Source organism: Eschrichtius robustus, chromosome 6, assembly GCF_028021215.1.
Source record: "Eschrichtius robustus isolate mEscRob2 chromosome 6, mEscRob2.pri, whole genome shotgun sequence".
In the NCBI taxonomy this organism is placed as follows: Eukaryota; Metazoa; Chordata; class Mammalia; order Artiodactyla; family Eschrichtiidae; genus Eschrichtius; species Eschrichtius robustus.
This window is the reverse complement of record NC_090829.1, coordinates 101,025,643-101,049,064: the sequence shown is the minus strand read 5'-3', so window position 1 is coordinate 101,049,064 and position 23,422 is coordinate 101,025,643. Positions and strand designations below refer to the sequence as shown.

Sequence of the window (23,422 nt, the reverse complement as noted above, 5' to 3'; positions counted from 1 at the left end):
GCCATACCACGCAAGCTCTACGTAATGAGATCAAAGCATCTTTAATTATGTATGCCACTGTGTCACAAGAGAAGTGTTTTCATTGTTTCCTGTCAGCAAAAGAATGTGGATTGACTCACTATCGTTTGGAACTATAAATCTTTTCTGCAGTATTTTTTTGTCTTGATGTTAAAAATTTATAAAATGTACTATATTTATTATATTTCTTAAAAATATTTAAGGCAGTAGCTTAAAATAAAATTCTAATCATCAATATATTTAGCCTATTACCAGAAACATGTCACAGGCACATTGAAGCTGTATAGTTCCTTGCTGTTTTCTAGCATTTTTGTCTTTTTTTTTTAAGGTACTGCAGGATAATGTTCTATGTTATTTTCATCCAAGTTCAAAATAATTGTTGTTTACTACATAATAGGAGTACATTGTAATGCTAGGAGCTACACTGGCTCCAAAGAGGACACCAAGGGCACTGCAGTTCTTCCAACACTTACACTGTGTAATGTGCTTAACCGAAGAAAATGCAAGCAAAACATGAACAGCAGGCAACATTAAATAATCAAATCCCCACAGAGCTAATATGTAGGAAAAAAACTAGCACCACATAAATGAGAGGCAACTTAGCTCAAACTAATGATGTGAATGCAAGACTGGAGACTTGGATTTTGTTTGTTTTGTTTTTTTCCCTGACATGCTGCTGTTTTAGAAAAAAAAGAAAGGATGAATGAATGAAAAAGAAAGGAAGGGAGGAAGGAAGGAAAGGAAGGAAGGGAGGGAGGAAGGGAGGGAGGGAAGGAAGGATTCACCTTGAAGCAATTTGAAACCCAAATGCCTTCTAGGTATGGTATCATTGAGGTATATGCTACACAGCTAGTTCAGTTTCCCAAAAAGAGAACCACTATCAGAGAACATCTCATTTGAGGCTTAGTAGGAAACATAATACTGCCTCATTGTTTTGGGGGTTTTTTTCTCCTCACTTTTCAAAAGCTTTTATATAATAGTGAGTTTTGCTTTAGATTGCTTTCTGAAACTTACCTGAAGAAAAAAATTAGAGTTCAGCTTTAAGATACTTTTTTATATAGATGATGTGGTTAGAAATAACCTTTGACCTTACCTGAATTGATCCCTCTTTTTAAAATTTGAGAAGGAAGAAAATAACCTTTTACTATATTTCGTATTTGTCTTCATAATTTTATAAACTTTCTCAATTATAGGTCAGTATTTCAGCCAAGAATGGTGGATGTGTAGAATCCACTTACCTCAAATGCAGTATAATTTTATGACTCAGAGAGTCCAGTCATTTCCAATTTTTGTCACTGATTAGATTTTCCAAACTCTACTTTATTATGTAATGGTCCTTGTGTAATGATCTGTGTAAGATACAGTAAACTGCTAAAGGCCCATTCCCATTATTTCAACCTTCCATATTACAGAGGGAATTTTTGCACTTGTTTGATTATGTTTCTACCAAAGTAATTTTCAAAATGACCTTCTTTTCTCAATTTTTCAATAATTCCTACTATTGGTACACAGGCAAGGGCAACATTTTAATTAAATACACACTAACATGATGCATGTCTGTTACAGAGGCAAGAGTAATAGGGGATATTATGAGATTCAATCAATCACCATTGTAAGTAATTCAAATAGTAAGGTTTCAAGTAGAGGAAACCAATAACCAGTATGCTACTAACACAGTATAATTTTCAAGGGAAATTTTTTTTCTAAATGACCACAAAGCTAGAAGATATATACATACCAGCAACATTCTCATAAAAAATTAATTATACCTTCAATTTCTATTTGGAAGAAATTGACAGTCTACTGCTCTTATACTTTTTATAATTATTTTTTTCTCTTTAAAACGTATTTACAAAGAGGGCTTTTTTCTTTTTGCCAATTAGGACAAATATCTTGTTTTTATTATATTCATCTATAAAATGTAGAAAATGCCAGATTGTTACAGTAAAGGAAGTTCTTGTCAGATGCTAGATTCTATATCTTTTTTTAAAACATTTATTTTTTATTGAAGTATAGTTGAATTACAATGTTGTGTTAATTACTGCTATACAGCAAAGTGACTCAGTTATACATACATATACATTCTTTTCCTTTATGGTTTATCCCAGGATATTGAATATAGTTCCCTGTGCTATACAGTAGGACCTTGCTGTTATCCATTCTGTATATTCCATCTGCTAATCCCAAACTCCCAATCCAACCCTCTCCCAGCTCCCTCCCTCTTGGCAACCACCAGTCTATTCTCTATGTCCCTGATTCTGTTTCTGTTTCATAGATAGGTTCATTTGTGTCATTTTTTAGATTCCACATATAAGTGATATCATATGGTATTTGTCTTTCTTTTTCTGACTTACTTCACTTAGTATAATAATCTCTAATTGCATCCATGTTGCTGCAAATGGCATTATTTTGTTCTTCTTTATGGCTGAGTAGTACTCCATTGCATATATGTACCACATCTTCTTTATCCATTCATCTGTCAATGGACATTTAGGTTGTTTCCATGTCTTGACTCTTGTGAATAGTGCTGCTATGAACAAAGGGGTGCATGTATCTTTTTGAATTATAGTTTTGTCTGGATATGTGCCCAGGAATGGGATTGTGGATCATATGGTAATTCGATTTTTAGTTTTCTGAGGAACCTCCATACGGTTTTCCACAGTGGCTGCACCAACTTACATTCCCACCAACACTGTAAGAGGGTTCCCTTTTCTCCACACCCTCTCCAGCATTTGTTATTTGTAGACTTTTTAATGATGGTCATTCTGACTGGCATGAGGTGATACCTCACTGTAGTTTTGATTTGCATTTCTCTAATAATTAGTGATGTTGAGCATCTTTTCATGTGCCTATTGGCCATCTGTATTTCTTCTTTGGAGAAATGTCTCAAAGAGGATATTTTAAAATCCCCTTTTCCTTTGTACTCATAAACTATTTTTCCATAGCTTTCTGATATCTTTAGTGGGCCCAGGAAATATGTTATTAAAGTTGCCTATTATCTTTCTAAAATTGAAATGATGCATCAGTGAAGAAATATCTGGTTTTTTCCTAGAGAGTGCTTGGGAAAATGGGCCTGAGTTTTAAGAACATTGCTTCTTAAAGAAACAATTATTTCAGAAAAGTAGATTTGGAATGCGTGTTTATATTTCCAAAAAGTATACTTTGTTGGAGGGGAACTGGCATAGTAGTGAACATCATGGTTCCCCATAAGAACAAAAAATTTTACAATTTGTATGGAAACACAAAAGACCCCAAATAGCCAAAGCAATTTTGGGAAAGAAAAATGGAGCTGGAAGAATCAGGCTCCCTGACTTCAGACTATACTACAAAGGTACAGTAATCAGGACAGTATGGTCCTGGCACAAAAACAGAAATATAGATCAATGGAACAGGATAGAAATCCCAGAGATAAATCCATGCACATATGGTCACCTTATCTTTTATAAAGGAAGCAAGAATATACAGTGGAGAAAAGACAGCCTCTTCAATAAGTGGTGCCTGGAAAACTGGACAGCTACATGTAAAAGAATGAAAGTAGAACACTCCCTAACATCATACACAAAAATAAACTCAAAATGGATTAAAGACCTAAATGTAAGACCAGACACTATTAAACTCTTAGAGGAATACTTAGGAATAACACTCTTTGACAGAAACCACAGCAAGATCTTTTTTGACCCACCTCCTAGAGTAATGGAAATAAAAACAAAATAAACAAGTGGGACCTAATTAAACTTAAAGCTTTTGCATAGCAAAGGAAACTATAAACAAGATGAAAAGACAACCCTCAGAAAGGAAGAAAATATTTTCAAATGAAGCAGCTGACAAGGGATTAATCTACAAAATATACAAACAGCTCATGCAGCTCAATATCAAAAAAATAAACAACCCAAGCAAAAAATGGGCAGAAAACCTAAATAGACATTTTCCCAAAGAAGACATGCAGATGGCCAAGAGGCACATGAAAAGATGCTCAACATCACTATTAGAGAAATGCAGATCAAAACTACAATGAGGTATCACCTCACACCAGTCAGAATGGCCATCATCAAAAAATCTACAAACAGGGCTTCCCTGGTGGCGCAGTGGTTGAGAATCTGCCTGCCAATGCAGGGGACAGGGGTTCGAGCCCTGCTCTGGGAAGATCCCACATGACGCGGAGCAACTGGGCCCGTGAGCCACAATTACTGAGCCTGCGCGTCTGGAGCCTGTGCTCCGCAACAAGAGAGACCACGATAGTGAGAGGCCCGCGCACCGCGATGAGGAGTGGCCCCCGCTTGCCACAACTAGAGAAAGCCCTCGCAGAGAAATGAAGACCCAACACAGCCATAAATAAAAAATAAATCAATTAATTTTAAAAAATCTACAAACAATATAAATGCTGGAGAGGGTGTGGAGAAAAGGGAACTCTCTTGTACTGTTGGTGGGAATATAAATTGATACATCCACTAAGGAGAACAGTATGGAGGTTCTTTAAAAAACTAAAAATAGAGCTACCATATGACCCAGAATGTACCCTGAGAAAACCGTAATTCAAAAAGACACATGCACCACAATGTTCATTGCAGCACTATTTACAAAAGCCAGGTCATGGAAACAACCTAAATGTCCATCAACAGATGAATAGATAAAGAAGATATGTGGTACATACATACAATGGAATATTACTCAGTCATAAAAAGGAATGAAATTTGGTCATTTGTAGAGATGTGTATGGACCTAGAGTCTGTCATACAGAGTGAAGTAAGTCAGAAGAGAAAAACAAATATCGTATATTAACGCATATATGTGGAATCTAGAAAAATGGTACAGATGAACCTATTCGCAGGGCAGAAATAGAGACGCAGACAGAGAGAACGGACATGTGGACATAGGAGAATAGGGAGAGGGGCTGGGATGAATTGGGAATTGGGATTGACATATATACACTACCATGTGTAAAATAGATAGCTAGTGGGAACCTGATGTATAGCACAGGAAGCTCAGCTCCATGCTCTTTGGTGACCTAGATGGGTGGGATGGGGGGTTGGGAAGGACGTCCAAGAGGGAAGGGATATGTATACATATAGCTGATTCACTTCGTTGTACATCAGAAACTAACAGAATATTGTAAAGCAACTATACCCCAATTAAAAATCCAAAACAAAAACATCATGGTTCCCCAAACCTTCCTAGTCTTAGTTTACTGGGATATAGTCTGTCCCTATCTGGATTTTTGTCTCTCTGCACCAGGAGCCCTGTGGGAAACAGTCCTTTCAAAGGAAGCCAAATCTAGATCTGGACGCTACAGAACTTGGAGATCAAGAGATGTTACCAGACGTCCTGCAGATTAAGCGTTCAGTTTCACTGACTCTAGAAACATCGTTTTTTGAGCTGAAAAGTACAATCACAAGTACTGAATCCAGTTTCCTTTTCTTAACGGGGAGACAGAGACTTTCCTAAGAGCAGAGCTTGTTCATGACAGTTTAGGACAACAATGCAGTTCAGGTGACTCCTTCACTAATGCTCTTTCCACTACTTAAAAACTGAAGCATAGTTGCTTAGAAGGTGTTAATTATCTCAGTCTCAAGAAGTGTGACTTTTGGGAATTCCTTGGTGGTCCAGTGTTTAGGACTCAGCACTTTCACTGCTGAGGGCCCGGGTTCAATCCCTGGCTGGGAAACTATGATCCCACAAGCCGTGTGATGTGGCCAAAAAAAAAAAAGTGTGACTTTCAACTGTTAGGGCTAAAGATTTTCCAAACCATAAATCATATCATCAGCAACCTTTTAACCTATGAATCCTACACTTCATATTTTCCCCCATTTTGTCCACTCATTCAACAATCTGAAAGGTGGTAACCTACTAAGGACAAGCACTCTCCATTTTTATAGATCCTTGACATTCTATTTCAACTTCCAAAAAATGAGGTTAGAGAACTGTCTTAAGTGTAAGGTTTTAAGAAATTCTTCATCTTAAAGTTTGAAAGGAAATCTTAGGTTTCCATACCTTAATGATTTAAATTATAAATTAGCTTTGGAAAAATTATTTTCTGTCTGTATCTTATTCTTTCATCACTCTGTCCCCCTTTTTTTCTAATGTACACTGAATTTCATTTGGATTTTGATTGTTTTTCACTGAATTATAAATTCTGTATGTTGAAAAATATTGACTAAGAAAATAGGTATAATATTATAAATGTTATTGACATATAACTACTTCTTTCCTTTCTTTTTTTCTTTTCTTCTTTTGCCTATGCAGACACAATCATTATATTGCATATCAGGAAAATACATTACCAGTGTTTTCAGTATTACTGTTTTATAAACCTAAATGTCCTAATATCTATAAGAAATCATTATCACAAAAAGCAAGGATATACTGGCACTCTGCTTCACCATCCCCCTTCAACCTGAAATTAAGGTTGATGAATTAAATTCATCAACAAAGCCATCATGAATATTTAGAGGGAAGATAGAAGTAAAATCATTTCACAGTCCATTTACTAGTGTATATTTCAGCCCTTGCTAAAATTTTGAGACAGTTCCTTTTAAAATAACTTTTTAAATAACTAAATTCAATGTGCTTCTCTTTAGGAGTTGTTTAGCAGTGTTATAATAATGTGATTCCCTGCACAGCCCAAGCAGTCCTTGTTCAATAGTATTGTTCAGGGATATCTCGGTGTCTTCATATTGACTGTCTACTCCTTGTTTGCCTAGTTTAATAAAAGGTGCACATTGCCTGCTTTGATTCAGAAACTGTCAACACAATTGGAAAACTCATCAGATTCAGCAAGAGCAGAACAGTCTGCTACGTGTCCCAACTGAGCCTTGTGTAGATTCTAGGCTGCTAAAAATTGCAGTGTCATTGACAAGGAACCAGTACGATCTATTTAGAATAACCAGCCAGGTTTTAGATGATAATTTCTGACAGAATCTAATTTCTTCTACCTCTGCATAGAAGTTATCACTGCAGTCATTTTCATATTTTTTCACTTTGTTTTAATTTTCTTCTTACATTTTAAAATAAGGGTATAACCTTGTATAACTCTTCTCCAAAGGATGACAGCCTACAGCTATCATAAAACCATACTGTTAACAAAATTCTCTCTAGTTAATTATCACCCTTTCATATCCTAAAACAATAAACCTCATTTAGTCTTTTAGACAAAACACCCCATATGCTCCTGGCTCCCTGTCAGTCCTTGACTAGGGAATCAGAAATACCTATAAAACAAAACTTCCCACAAAAGACATGTTAATGAAGATAAAGGTTAATATAAAGCTTTCATAGATCACATATATGACAATTGGAGCTCACTCTTTGACTTGACAAGGCATTGTTTTAGATGCTGGGAACATATGGAAAAAAGAAACAGTTCCTGCTCTTGAACTCGGCTTGCCCAGCTGAGAGACGGCAAGTGTTTTGTAGTGGCCAAAGCAAAGGGGAAACAGGATGCAGCCAGAGGTGAGGACTGAGAGCCAGGGTCATGGTGAGCCACTGCAGAATTTCAGGAACGTGATCACAGTTTCACATCAGCAGGATTGCTTTGGATGCACTACGGGAGATGATTGAGGGAGGAAAAGGGGAGACAAAAAGACTAGTTAGGCAGCTGTTGCAGTGATCAAAATGAAAAATAAATCATTTGAAGAGAGGATTAAAACTGGAGCAGATTTAAAATACATGAAGGTGGTGGAATCAAATTTTGAGCACCCGGAAAGGCAAAGGCCCAGATGACTCCCTGATCTCTGACCTAAATCACTGGAAAAAGAATGGTACCCTTTTCAGAGGACAGAAATGCCAAAGCAGGGGCTTTCCTGGTGGGGCAGTGGTTAAGAATCCGCCTGCCAATGCAGGGGACACGGGTTTGAGCCCTGGTTCGGGAAAATCCCACATGCCGCGGAGCAACTAAGCCCGTGCGCCACAACTACTGAGCCTGTGCTCTAGAGCCCATGAGCCACAACTACTGAGCCCACATGCCACAACTACTGAAGCTTGCACGCCGCAACTACTGAAGTCAGCATGCATACAGGCCATGCTCCGCAACAAGAGAAGCCACTGCAATGAGAAGCCCGCGTACCGCAACGAAGAGTAGGCCCTGCTCGCCACAGCTAGAGAAAGCCCTCATGCAGCAACGAAGACCCAACACAGCCAAAAATAAAGTTAATTGATGAATTAATTAATTTAATTAATGCCAAAGCAGGAACAGGGTTAGTTTTGAACAAAAAAAATCATGGCACCTATATGACAACTCTATGAAGTGGTATGTCCCATAGACAATAGATGGAGAAATCTGGAGAGAAAGCTGAGCTGGAGCTGCAAGCATAAAAGTCATGAGCAAGTAGGTGAGAGGGAAAGCATGGAGTGTGTAAATGTGTAAGGGAGGCTCAAGAGCTAATTCTGGGAGAAAGGGTCAGGTATGTGGCTCAAGACTCAGAACAGATTTTTCTCTACCACTATCATGATTCAGAGGCTACCAAGGTGATAATATTAGTCCATTCTTCAGGGCATTATTAGCTATGTGATATTGACCCAATCTGTTCATTAGTTTGTGCTTCAGTTTTCTTACCTACAAAATATGTAGAACCACACTCACATAGGTATCTTGAGATCTAAATAAGGTAAGCTGTGTTAAAACACCTAGCCCGGAAATTGACATATAATAAGCTCTCAAAGTTTTATATGTTACTTGAATCCGAAACCAGAAAGATCATAGAAAATTTAACTCATGGTCACTCCAGCCCCAAAATTGATTCTCCTCCTTTGTCTTCTATCTTTACTAGTTGACCAAGCCAAAAACCTAGAAGTCATTCTTCTCTTCTCCCTCTACTTCCATACCCAATTTCACCCTAATCCCGCATTCCTGTCAGATCAGTCTATTTCTTGTACCCCACGTCCACTGCTTTCACTAAGGCCATCCTGACCTCTCTCCTGGATCACTGCAAGCCTCCTTCGGGCTTCCCATGCCCTCCGATGCACTCTTCACATTGCAGCCAGAGTGAGCTTCCAAAAGACAAATCTAATGTCATTTACTTGCTAAAACCCTTTGCATAAAGTCTGTATTTATAGCATGCAAAATCATTCATGATCTCAAGAAATATAGTTTTTACTTAACCTTTGAGCCTCAAACCTCACCATTCCTCTCTTTGAAGACTCTATTCTAGCTGCAGAAATCTACTTTCACTCCCTGATCAGGTCACATCTCCTCTCTTGGACCCATCTAGCCTAGTCGACCCTGCTACCTTCTACATTCAGTTCACCTCCTCTGAGAAGCCTCCCCAAGGCTGGGTTAGGTACTCCTCTGAGAAGTTTCCATAACTCCCTGTTCTACATGGCACTTACCATATTCAGACTCCCTGGTCACCTTCGCTAGATTATACATTTCCTAAAGACAGAAATATTTCTTATTCATTATGTTATCCCTTATACACGGTATGCTCAATAGTATATTTTAAGTGATTAATATATATCTGTTTGGATAAATAAATTAAAAATCCGTTAGATGTTGTGTCTTTTAACCATCTTCGTGAATCATATTGCTTAAATCTCTTCTCTAGCTACCTTCAAAACCGAAATTTTTACGTGTGTGATCTTCAGCAAATTAAACCTCTCTGTGTTTAAGTTCCTTGTCTGTAAACTGAGGATAACAATAGTACCTACCTCATAGTATTACTGTAAGGATTAAAAGAGTTGATGCATGTAAGTCATTTAGAAATGGCACCTGGAAGTTTCCAAGAGCTCTCAGTAATTGTTAGCTGTTATCATTATTGTCACTGTTGTTACTGTTGTTATTAATATTTTCCTATAAGGTGGGAACTTCATGTTTGACATCTGTCATGAACCAGGGCTCAGGACATATTTCACAAAGTCACAAGTTAAAGGACAGAGGAAGCTTTAAAGCCAGAGGTCAGCAAGAAGCAATGTCATGAGTCCCTGAACCTCCCACTCTCCCCACAGAAAGGCATTCTGGGACCAGACACGTTGCTGAACACATTATGGATAAAGGTTCCAGGTGAAGGACCACACTTTCTTGTCACTCTGTCTTCTTACAGGCCAATCATGAGAGCAACTTTGTCAAAAGAGAGTAAACAGCCTGCTTGACACCAAGCAGGCTGGATGTGAGTGTTAGCTGTTTACAGCAGTTGTCTGGAAAAGTCAGCTCCCCAGCAGCTAAGGACTTTTGGGTAAATGGGAAATAGTAAACCTTCTGGACAGGAGTAAGAAACCACCAGTCTTTACAGGAAGTTGACGTTGGGTCCAGTGCCCTCTGTCTTAGAAAAGAGCAAGGCCCAATCTCACCTGGCCGTTGTCTAGCCAAACCAGGGAGAAATTATATCATTTTGAACAATACTACTTGATACCCCAGTTTTTTTATTAATATTTCCTTCTGAGGTACTTCAAATGCTGTCATGCTTCTGCTTTGAATCCGTCTTGGGTAGCTTGAGACTCCAGGTTTTCTAAGAGTCTGCTCTCTATCAAGACAAATTCCAAAATTTCTTCTAATAGCTTTTGTTTTTGTCAATAACATTTATTAATGTGTCAGGCACCATACTAAGGGATGAGAATACAAAATATAGGGACATAATTCCTTCTTTGAAGTATGTTTATCCTGAGAGGAAGCAGATGAAATATTACAATACAATGTAACAGATGCAATAATAGAAATGTGTGCAGGACTCAGAAGCACTCAGAAATTACTCTGTTCAGCCAGAGATTACATTTTGCAAACTATGAAGTAAATATGTTTTTGATTTACCCAGAATATAAAGCTTAGGATCCAAGTAAAAACATTGAAACCCAATTAGCAGATGTATGACAATAGATAAAATGGTAATCATCACTCCTAAAATTACATCAGTTGATATAAAATTGGAGAGGAAGATGTTATCATGAGAACTGAAAAGCATTCCTGGGGAACAGCCAGAGGAAAAGTTTGGAAGCTAAAAGGAACAAAGTTCAAATTTCAGCTCTACCACCTATGCTGTGTGAATTTAGGCAAGTTTCCTAACATCTCTGAGTCTAAATTTTCTCATTTAAAAATAGGGATAATAATAACTACCATACTGAGTTATTTTAAGCAGTAAATGAAGAAAACTATGCAAAGCATCTAGCACATGGTGCTCAATAAAGGCAGCTAATTTTTTTCTCAGACTATAACTTCACTTGTCATCTATTTTATTCTATGCACTTATAATTAGGTAACTGTGAAATCGACTAGAGAGCTCTCCTGGGGTGGGATTTTAAAGTCTTTCTATAATGGAGTTCTATCCTACTTTTCTTAGTTACTTTTCAAAACTATCCACAGTAGTTTTGATGCATTATAAGCATTTTTATACACATCCTGTTTTACTAAAATGTGTTGCAAAATGTCTTAAAATTCAAGCCTAGTTGGTAGCAAAAGTAGTCAGAAAACAGATAAGAAAAAATCCTATTCAATAATGGAATATAAAATGAACAGAAAAAAAGCTAGTATCCTGACCGGTTAAAGTGTTTTGGTCACAAAGACACAGATGGGATTATGAGAAATTCCCTATTACTAAAAAAGCTAAAGCTTAGCAGTTAAGAGGTTCCTGAAGACATATTTTTGCTTCTTTTTACAGACTGCCTCTAGCATAAATTATAGATATTTTAGAGTCATGTCAAATAGTGTCAATTAAAAAAGAAATTAAAATGAGATGTGGTTTTTTTTTTATTATTATAGAAAATGAAAGTGTGTAGATGGTGGTACAGTAAAGAGAGCACTGATAACAATATTTACACTTACATTTTTGTATTTCTGTTGTTGGCACAGGGAAGAGGTAAGCTTGAATTGTGCCTGTCTTTAAATATTCGTCTGTCCCTCAATTTTCCCACATCAAAAATGGGGGAATATCAACGAAAAAGCTTGGGTCCTAGCCCACCAGACACCTCCATTTTGAGGGGCAGGGGGAAGATGCCAACACAGGACCATAAGATGCACCTTTTAAAAGACCTTCATTTTTCCTCACAAGGTGGCATTTTAGGGGGGTGGGGGGCTGGGGATTTCAGAGAGCCTGCCCTGCTTTAGGCAAATCCTGAGCAACAATCCTTTAAAAACCCTCCCAGAGAACCACCTAGTCTACAAAAATGTGGTTCCAGTTCAGTGCCCTCTCTATGCAAAGTTTTTCTTTTTAGCTGTTTTGTTAAATTTTAACAATTGGGAAATTTTGAAAGCTGCTTTACACACTTCCTTGCCTTCTTAAAATAAAAGCAGATGAATGTTAAAAAAAAAAAAAACGGGGTAAATAAACCCTTTCCTTTGTCTTTCTCCCAGAGATAATGTAAGAATAGTCACGTGAATACCTTTGAACACTTTATTAAAAAATAAGCTACATAAATTCCAGGTCAACTTTATTGCATTGTTAGGAAATTCCCAGTGGGTAGTATATTAAACAGATAAATAGATAAATACCTTACCTTATCTTGTATGTGATTTCCTAAGTACTAAAAAAAAAAAATACAGTTATCTTGTTGTTACTCTTAACTTTGGCTTCTTATCCTGTCCCTAAAGCTACACTGTCCTATAGAGTAGCCACTTGCCACATGTGGCTATTTAAAATTTAATGTCAATTAATTAAACTAAAACTAAAAATTCAGTTCCTCAGTCTTACTAGCCACATTTCAAATGCTCAATAGCCACATGTGACTACTTGCCACCATGTTGGACAGAGAGAACATTTCCATCATCACAGAAAGTTCTGTTGCAGAGTACTGGCCCAGAGGATACTCCGGCTGAATGTCCTGTTGCTCTGTGACCTGAAGCTGGGCACTGATAGCATTCAAAGCTTAAATGACCTTAGAAGTTCTGAAAGGACTTCATAATCACGTCAGTGTCAGACTAAGGGAAAGACAGAAGTGAGTGAAGAATTAAAGAGGCAGGGACTTCCCTGGTGGCACAGTGGTTAAGACTCTGCACTCCCGATGCAGGGGGCCTGGGTTCGATCCCTGGTCAGGGAACTAGATCCCACATGCATGCCACAACTAAGAGTTTGCATGCCGCAACTAAGGAGCCCGCCTGCCGCAACTAAGACCCGGTGCAACCAAATAGATAAAATAAAGAATTAAATAGACAATAAAGAAGAAAGAAGGAAGGATGACTACAAAAAGAATACACACTGACATTATTATAAAAGGATAAAAAATGAATCAGGAATTCAGTGCTTCTGCAGAAGTACAGTTTTACTTAAAACATTTGTCACATGTGGTTTGCATTAAACACATCAATCTTAGACTAACTTCCTGATGTCCTAACTGGGTTTTGAGGCATTCCAGCTAAATCACACAAAAACTATTTCTGGACATTGGGATGAAATTTAACCTCCCATAGGTATACCACAAGTTTAAAAAACATATTTTTCCTCTCAAGGGGGGGTCAGCAGATGCTACGAAGATACTTGCAATTCTTGTTCACAACTTTCGTATTTATCCTTGTCTGGACCACATGTACTCACAAGTAGTTTTCATGCTTACCAATGTTTTGGCTTCCACTTCCTGTATAGAAGGAATTATAGCTTAGAATATGTGTTGTTTGTCCCCAAAAGTAAGAGAATAACCTGTGTATGTTTGCATTTAGGTCATTCTGTCCATTGAAGAAGGTTACAGACTTCCGGCTCCCATGGGCTGTCCAGCATCTCTACACCAGCTGATGCTCCGTTGCTGGCAGAAGGAGAGAAATCACAGACCAAAATTTGCTGACATTGTCAGCTTCCTTGACAAGCTGATCCGCAACCCCAGTGCCCTTCACACCCTGGTAGAGGACATCCTTGTGTAAGTTGCATAATGTTGATTTTTCCCCTTGGCGATCATAATTTCTTTCAGGCTGTAGACAAGACTAACAGGTAAAGAGGAGAAAGTTTGCCTTGAAAACTGTCTAGTTGTCTACCTTTTAGAATATTCTGTATAAGCCATATTTTATTTATCAACTGAAAAAGCAGTTTATTAACATTTTTAAAAATGATTTTTTTCCACAAGAAAACAGGTTCCCCTTTCCTTTTGTCCACATCTAATCTTTCTGAATGACTTTTTAAATATTTTTTCCTGTGTGGGTCTATGGTATTTCTAATTCCTTTCTTGACTTACTGATTTTCTTCTTACCTTTATAAGAAGAAAATCTTACGTGTGTGTGTGTGTGTGTGTGTGTGTGTGTGTGCAGCCCCTTTAATTTTCTTGTCCATTCTATATTCTATTCCTCTCTTTGAAATGGCAAGCAAGACAGGGGCAATTTGTGAATCAGCCAGGAGCAAGGATGTCTCCTGCTGATACGATCACACCCAGCTGTTGTTACTTTCCATTGCTTAGACCAGAAAAAGACAGATGACAAGACAAGAAAATGAAAGCACTCATCCACCATTTTATAAAAGTCAGTAGCGTTGAGAGATCTACCCACTTCTCTCTGAAAAGCAATTATAAGAGGGAGAGTAGAAGAAAAAAAACCACCGCCATCTATGTCTGAACATATAACATTTAAAATATTGTTAAGTTGAAAATATATTTCTTTAGGCCAAATTGGACTTAAAAATAACCAAATCATTTTCAAAGCTTACTTTCCTGACTCAGGAGATGGCCAATAGGATAAACAGATGTTCAACTTTAGGTCACAAGTTCAAGTCAGTGCAGGTTTTAGTGACAATAAAGCCAAAGGCTCTTCAAGAACTGCTTGAAACAGACCTCACTTCATAGCAGAGCATAGAAGAGTTCACCTCTAAATCACTAATTGGCAGCCTCAGTAAAGTGAAGCCAAGCATGAAATAGCTAGAGAATAAACTATTATTCTAGCCCATCTTCCCTAAAGCAGTCCAGCACAGGAAGCTGTAATGGTGGGAGTGGGCGTGGGGGCCATTTTGAATTTTATCATAAAAGCAATGGGCAGCCATTGAAGGATTTTAAACAAGAGAATGTCATGATCACATTTGCATTTCTGAAAGATCACTCTAGGGCTGATTTAAACCAGAAGTATAAAACAAGGAACAAGACGGGAAACAGAGACAGTTATATGTTTTCAGCAATCCAAGCTAGGAAAGGTCAGGGCCTGACTTATGAAATGAGAATAAGTCTGGAGTCAGGAGATAAGAAAATGGATTTATTACTAGACAAGGAAAACAAATGTGTCTTGGTCATTGAGTGAACAAGGAAGGAGGAGAAAAGAATCAAGATATTTGTGAGGTTTCTTTCTTAGGCAAGTTGGTTGATGGTATTACCACTGAGAGAGGGGGAGAAGGACAAGTTTTTGGAATAGAAATGAGACCATTTCGTGCATATTGAGTGGAAGATTCCTGTGGGGCATCTAAGTGAAGATATCCAGTAGGCACTTATATTTATATAGGTTGAACTCAGTTAAAAAGATCTGGGCCAAAGATGTAGATTTGGAGATCATCAGCATATTGATTGTACCTGAAGCTTTAAGCGTAGTTAAGAGAACCCATGGAGAATATAAAGAATGAAAAGAAATAGGAAAAGAATGCAAACCTTTGGAACACCAAGATTTAAGAAATGAGTTGAAGAAGTGTACCCAAAGGAGACTGAGAAAGAAGAGCCAGACAGGTAATGAGGAAAACAGGGAAAGCACAGTATCCTAGAAGCCAAAAAAAGGAGACAGTTCCAAGGAGTTTAATGTCCAAGGCTTTATGAAGCTCCCTTAAGATAAAAATGAAGTGTGTCCATTGGATTTAGCAACTATGTGTTTAGGTTTCATGGGTGGCCTTTGCAAGAGCATTTTCACTAGCATCATGTAAGACAAACTCAGTGGGGGAGGAGTGAGTGTGAGGTCAGAGAGAGGAGCTATACACAGTACCAAGTCCAGTACTGTTTTCTCAAAAAATCTGTATCTGAAAAGAAAGAGAAGTGGTTAGAGAAAATGTTCCTTGTGTTTTGTTTTTATATGTTTTATTGAGGAGATGAGCATGCTTTAATAATGAAGAGAAAGAACTACTAGAAAGGGATCGTGGAGTGAACCTGAAATCATTTAATCTGAGCCTCTTGTGGTTTAGGGTCAACGGACTCCACAGCCAGTGCCCGTCAACAGAGCTCTCTGACTGTTCTATGGCTGTAGACGCAGGCAGGTAAGAGCCTTCTTTTTGAAGAAAAGCAGATAAAACAATTTCTTCCGTGCTTTTTCAAGATAGTGAATCTTCATCATATTTGGAAAATAATGATAAAGAATTTAAGATGAGAAAATATCAAAAAGTCCAAATGATCCAGAGGTAAAGTCAACATGAGGTCTGGTGACTGAGGGCCAGAAGTTATGGTTTAACTGGGTGGGCAGTAATCCAGTGGACAGGCCAGAGAAAGGCAGGCTCCACGATGGCGCTGCCACATGTGGGCCAGGAGTTGGGCTTTATATAAAGTTGCCAGTTTGATTCAGTTCTAAAGTCTAATCTCTGGGACTTCCCTGGTGGTCCAGTGGTTAAAGACTTCGCCTTCCAATGCAGGGGATGTGGGTTCGATCCCTGGTTGGGGAACTAAGATCCCACATGCCTCGTGGCCAAAAAACCAAAACATAAAACAGAAGCAACATTGTAACAAATTCAGTAAAGACTTTAAAAATGGTCCACATTAAAAAAAAAAAAAATCTTAAAAAAAAAAAAAAGTCTAATCTCTGGGGGACCAAATGGAAGTTTTTGTGACTGATTTGCTATCCTTGTTTCTGACAAAGACATATGTGCTACCCTTAATATACTCTTGTTTGGGAAACAAAAAGAACCAGAGTTCTAAGGGTATCATGCCTGAACCTTTATCAGTATTCTTGTTTTCAAAACAGCCTGAGTGGGTTTCCCTTGTCCACCCCCTCACCCGCAATGCCACCCACCTACCCTGATCCCAGAGCACTGAGACCGTTTAGGGAGAAGAGGTGTGGTAGATTGAAGGACGGCAATGTTAGCTACAGAATGCCTGGTTTGTTTTATGCTTACAAAACTGTGACATTGCCACTCCATCCCCCAAATTCCAAAGCCCAGTCAGTTGTCCCAGAGTGATGCTGGACGAAGGAAACATGATGGGGTGTAGAATTGCAGTCTTTCCTCCCATGTATCTCTCAAGCAGGTAAAGGAGCCTAAGAGTATAATTCGCAGCAGCTCTTATTAAACTCTCCTGTACGCTCCTTTTCTCTAGTATCCCCAAACTCCCAAGGTTCTCTCACACTCCTATACTGACATAACTCTCTCACCCACTAGGTCCCCATGGTTTTTATTCCACTCTAATTGCTTTTTTTCTCAAGAATTCACCTGAGAAGGTTTTATCCATTCTCTTGACAGAGTAGTAAGAGGGGAAGAAATTAAGGTGACAAAGAGGGGAGAGGAAAGCTGAGAAACCCACAGCTTCATCATTTTATACCAGCATATTGGAAATTTCATAGACCTTATATCTGTAATTTTTCTTTCAAAAGACAGAATACCCAGTAGAAAAAAAAAAAATTGTTGGTCAGAGAAGGCTTTTATTATTTAGAACAACCACTCCAAATAATGCTGACATTCTTGTGCCTGACACACGCCCATGGGAGTATTCAGAGCTCTGTGAAGTCCCCAACCTTCTTGCTTTCTCTGCTACTCAAGAAAGCATATGGATATATAAGTGAATGTAATGATAGAAGTACAACCTTAAATCCGATTGATTGTAAAAAATAATTTGAGAAAGTACCTTAGTAATATAGGCAGTCATCCTTTCATGCATGAATTTCAAACTACCTTCATTTTCATTTACAGTACAATGATGCCTTATAACCTCCTTTCAAAGAAATATCTGTAGCTGTCACAGCCCCTGGGAAAAGGGCCCAGCTTGAGACCAAGGCTACATGGAGAACGACATCAGGAGCGGTGCCCGGCCACACCCTTTGAAACACCTCTTCTCCCTTTCCCCGACCCTCAGGACCAACCCAGAGGCAAGCATATTGCCATGGAATCGAGAGTCACATCTGGGGCCCGGTAGTTTAATAGCACAAAGTAGATTGATGACTATATGGCTGTCCCTTCACCCAGCCCTACCTTCCCCACCCTACCTACATCGTCCTATGCACTCACCCTCCAACCTCTTAACCCCCACCCCTGTTTCTTCCATACACCATAGCCTACTGAGTGCACTAGGTTGAAGTCAGCTGGACAGTGCCTTTTGGACAACGCTGCAGTGTAATAGGAAAATAACTCTTTCTTCCAATCCTGCTCCAGATCCCCAGCATGTCACTGATAAGAATTTTATAGATTATGGGCTCCTCGACAACATCAGCTAAAAGGTAGCATTCAGAAACAGGCAACAATTGACCAGATGGACCAGTCCATGACAGAAATCATATTCCACCCAGGCCAAGGCACAGAGGAATAGTCTCACTACCTGCTAGGCCATAATTAAGGATCTTAGAATATTTTAGCTCTTAGGAACTGGAACCACCACTTTCCTTAGTACGTATAAATTAACTGTTGAACTTTCAAGCACTTGGCTTCTGGTAATATGTGAATCATGAAGGTAAGGAAGAGCTCAAACCAGTATCATCTGCTTTAGAGAACTGCAAGTAAACATGATAAGACTAAATGGTACTACCTCCCTCCATCCAATTAATTAAGCACCTGTAATGCTGTCTTCTGAGGGCAATAACTTTCAACAGTTTGTTAGAAATGTTTCCATTCATTTTGAAAACATCTTGCTAAGTGCTGCCTAGGCTGTCCATAATCATCACTTACTAAATTGTTTATCTCTATAAACCAAGTCATGGACAACTTGCTCTGTTTAATTTTTGTAACTGGCAGTTTTAATGTTGTTTTTCCTGACAGAGAAATAACTGGCTGGACAAAACTAGTGTTGTAACTGAGTGATAAGCAAAGCTTTGCAGAAGGAAGACAGAATATTAAGTATTCATCAGGAAGTGTGAAACTTCTACCCGTTAGAAAATCTAAATTCAGTTCACATGAACTGTTACCACAATATAATACTACTAATGTTAATACCAGTACTAATATTGATACAAGTTCTATTAATCATTATCAACAATAACTATTACTGCTATTTGTTGAGAGCCTACTATGTGCCAGTCATTGTACTAGGCACTTTTATCTGTCATGTCATGTAATTCTCACTGTTATTATCTCCATCCCTCATGTAAGGAAACAGAGACTCAAAGAGGCTAAATTTCCCAGGGGTACACAGCAAGTAATTACTAGATCAGGAATTTGAATGAGGTCCACCAACTGCTAAGTCCTTGTTCTTTCCACTACACAGTATACAATCACCGCACTGTTTATGGTTATAGCAAAAGAGGATACGTTTTTACATCTCCAGATAGATTTTCTCTGGACTTACCAGACTTCATCAATGGAGTATATTAAAATTCCCAAAAGAATTTGTAGCAGAGGACAGCCTGTTATTTTATGTTCTGCTAAGCAAATACAAGGATGTAGAAAATGAGTATGCCCTCATTCGTGGGAATAAGAAGCAAACACATAATCTGTATATTCCCCCAACTTTCTCCTACAATGCTCGGCCACTTGAAGAACATTACTTGAAAAAAGAAAGTAGTAACTACAACAAAATAAAGAAATGAGGAAACTATGGCAGCAACATAGTTCCACATTTACGTCCTCAAGCATTTTAGTAGTTTGAATTTTTCCAGTGTTGGCAAATGTATGATTTGCTTCTTTTCCTTGTTATGGCCAACATTACTAACCATCACAGCACTCCTTCTCACTGAGCCCAGATGCTGCCTCTGTATCCTTTTTAAGACCGCATTTTGATAACCACTGGCAATGAATTGTAGTTGGCATGTGATATGAAATCTATTTCTGTCCCTGTATTATTTACCCACAAAAAATAGGCTTTCCTTGAGGTTCAGTGATCTGTTACTCTGACTATAGTGACCATGTGCTAAGAACTCTACTCAGAATGTGGGAAATATTTAAACAGTATTATTCCTACCCTATATCTATCCTTCCTAATGTTTAAGCACATCTATAATTTTTAAATTTGCTTTGAATTTCACTCCTTCATACTTTTTACCAATTATCAGCCTTATTATGAGAATTAAATAATCATGTCAATAAAAAAACCTGAAGACTTACTGAAAATAAGAGGCTGACAAAAAATAACTCACGCTCCCAATTTAGCACTGAGGAGAGGCAGATTGTTTGGAACAAAGAGATATTGCCCACAGGCATGAAATAGTCACAAGATTTATGGCATGTTTCTATGCCCTTAGAATTTTATAACATCTTGTGCAAAATTTCACTTTAAAATTTTAAAAGAATATCAAAATTGTTTCATTAACTTGTGTTCAGGTTGACAATTAGGCCTATTTATGAGGAGGGCAATGTTTTATTTTTTAATCTAATTAGATAAGTTCTTCCTTTGAAGGTTAGGTAGGTAGTTTGTATAGTAAATAGTGTGAAGTGTAGTCCCTTAGTCATGAGATGAGAAACTCATGTAAAAACAGTGATATTGAATAAGATAAATGTTGCTGTTGCGGTTCTAGGTCCCTTAACCCTGTGCTGCCTCATTCACCTGTAACTGCCTCTTCCTCCACTCTGAAACCTATCAAGACAGAGATAAGCAAACATTTTTGCAATGTGAGGAATAAACTAAATAAACAGCATATTCATTAATAGGCTAACGATTATAGCACTAAGCTCTTACTCTTCCATTTAATGAGTTAAATGAAAGTAGATTATTCATCATGAATCAGCCATTGTGTCATGGACCAAACTTTTCTGTAGAGAATATTCAAATCTAAATTATCACTTATTTAATGAATTCCTTTAATACTTTCAGCATTGTACTAAGGCCTACAGAAAATAGAAAGATATATGAGATATGATTCCTGCCATCAGGGAGTTTTAACTTATTCTTTAAAAAAATAATTCTTCTGTCTTATGGATTTTTCCCAAGGAATTAATTCAACTGAAGCATAAAGATACATGTTCTACGATTATATAATCATCTGTAATAAATTTAATAAGGTTGCTAGCAATTTAAGAGTCTGACTCAGGGAATTAACAAATTATTAAGCATCAACATACAGAATACTATACACTCACTTGAATATTAGTTATGAAGACCACTGACATATAGAAAATATTCATCAGTATGTGAAATAAAGGCAATACAGAATAGAATGGACCCTATCTGTACAGTTCTGCTAACCATATATAAATGTAAGAGCTGGGAAGAAGTTATGCTAGAGTGGTAAGGGGAGAAAAGCCTTCAAGCATCTGATAGTTTCATATTAAAACAAGATCCATAAATAAATAAATAAATAAACAAACAAGATCCTACCTTGGAATAGTGTTTCTCAAAGTATAACTTTTCTTTAATCATTTTTAATAGGTCTCTTACTTTTATATTTACATGATGAATATAAAATATGGAAAACTTTTGAGGATAAAAACCTTCCTGCTTTTTAATGGCAGTTTTTTTTTTTTCTCTTTTTTTTTTCACCCTGTCACATCTCAACTCTCCCCCTCCCCATATCCTCAAGTCCATTCTTTAGTAGGTCTGTGTCTTTATTCCCATCTTGCCACTAGGTTCTTCATGACCTTTTTTTTTTTTCCTTAGATTCCATATATATGTGTTAGCATACTGTATTTGTTTTTCTCCTTCTGACTTACTTCACTCTGTATGACAGACTCTAACTCCATCCACCTCATTACAAATACCTCCATTTCATTTCTTTTTATGGCTGAGTAATATTCCATTGTATATATGTGCCACATCTTCTTTATCCATTCATCCGATGATGGACACTTAGGTTGCTTCCATGTCCTGGCTATTGTAAATAGAGCTGCAGTGAACATTTTGGTACATGACTCTTTTTGACCTATGGTTTTCTCAGGGTATATGCCCAGTATTGGGATTGCTGGGTCGTATGGTAGTTCTATTTTTAGCTTTTTAAGGAACCTCCATACTGTTCTACATAGTGGCTGTATCAATTTACATTCCCACCAACAGTGCAAGAGTGTTCCCTTTCCTCCACACCCTCTCCAGCATTTATTGTTTCTAGATTTTTTGATGATGGCCATTCTGACCGGTGTGAGATGATATCTCATTGTAGTTTTGATTTGCATTTCTCTAATGATTAATGATGTTGAGCATTCTTTCATGTGTCTGTTGGCCATCTGTATATCTTCTTTGGAGAAATGTCTGTTTAGGTCTTCTGCCCATTTTTGGATTGGGTTGTTTGTTTTTTTGTTATTGAGCTGCATGAGCTGCTTGTAAATCTTGGAGATTAATCCTTTGTCAGTTGCTTCATTTGCAAATATTTTCTCCCATTCTGAGGGTTGTCTTTTTGTCTTGTTTATGGTTTCCTTTGCTGTGCAAAAGCTTTTAAGTTTCATTAGGTCCCATTTGTTTATTTGTGTTTTTATTTCCATTTCTCTAGGAGGTGGGTCAAAAAGGATCTTGCTGTGATGTATGTCATAGAGTGTTCTGCCTATGTTTTCCTCTAAGAGTTTGATAGTGTCTGGCTTTACACTTAGGTCTTTAATCCATTTTGAGTTTATTTTTGTGTATGGTGTCAGGGAGTGTTCTAATTTCATACTTTTACATGTACCTGTCCAGTTTTCCCAGCACCACTTATTGAAGAGGCTGTCTTTCCTCCACTGTATATGCTTGCCTCCTTTATCAAAGATAAGGTGACCATATGTGCGTGGGTTTATCTCTGGGCTTTCTATCCTGTTCCATTTAATGGCAGTTTTGATACCTACTGGTAACCTAAGAACTTTCTAAATTAAAATACTAATACTATTATGAACTTAAAGGGCTCATTAGAATCCAGACTTCTTGGCTCTATAAGTGCTATTCATTTTCACATATTTAGATATATTGAGAGTATGTGTTTATTGCACCTTAAACTATACTATTACCTATTCTAGCTCTACTGCAGCCCTTTCTCTAAATTGTCCATAATTTATACCTGGAAGAATTTCCTAATTCTACCCCCTCCTCATTTTTCTGAGGAAAGTAGTAGACCTTTGAACTTCTACAATATGTACTTTTTTTATGTGAGGTTTTGCTGTAAAGACATTTCTCAGGTGGGAAGCTCCCACTAATCACCAAATAGCAGAAATTTCTACATGCTCAGCAAATAGCAGACTGAATTTATCATTGTACATGGTTGATAAGAAAGGGCATTTATTGTTTATTAGGTAATATTCCAGAGACTTCATGTGAGGGTGATGGCACCCAACCCTCAAAGCCAGAAAATAGCAGCATTTTTCAACTTCGTTATAAGGTGAAAGAAAAGTTATTGCACAGTGGCTGTGAACAATGAGGGAAGGCTGACCTTCCTAAATCAACTGTCAGTGCGGTGGTATAAAGGCCAAAGAGTAACTAGGTTACTAAAGATGTGTGGAGAGAAAGGGAATTACGGTATTGAAACATTCTAGGAGCAAATAGTGGATGCTTTTCAACAGAGAAATAGGCCATTAAAGTCATTTAG

The 23,422-nt window shown here is 37.7% G+C and overlaps 1 protein-coding gene across 2 annotated transcripts in view; it reads left to right on the top strand.

Annotated features, from left to right (window-relative positions):
* The window catches only part of EPHA6 (EPH receptor A6), an 839,145-nt gene that overhangs the window by 812,077 nt on the left and 3,646 nt on the right, over nt 1-23,422 (top strand). Inside the window, exons 17-18 of one of the 2 annotated variants that reach the window (XM_068545595.1) lie at nt 13,589-13,782; nt 16,002-16,073. In XM_068545595.1, the coding sequence (XP_068401696.1) occupies nt 13,589-13,782; nt 16,002-16,073 (266 nt within the window). The remainder of the gene's footprint in view (nt 1-13,588; nt 13,783-16,001; nt 16,074-23,422) is intronic. The other variant, XM_068545596.1, reaches the window with a different exon arrangement.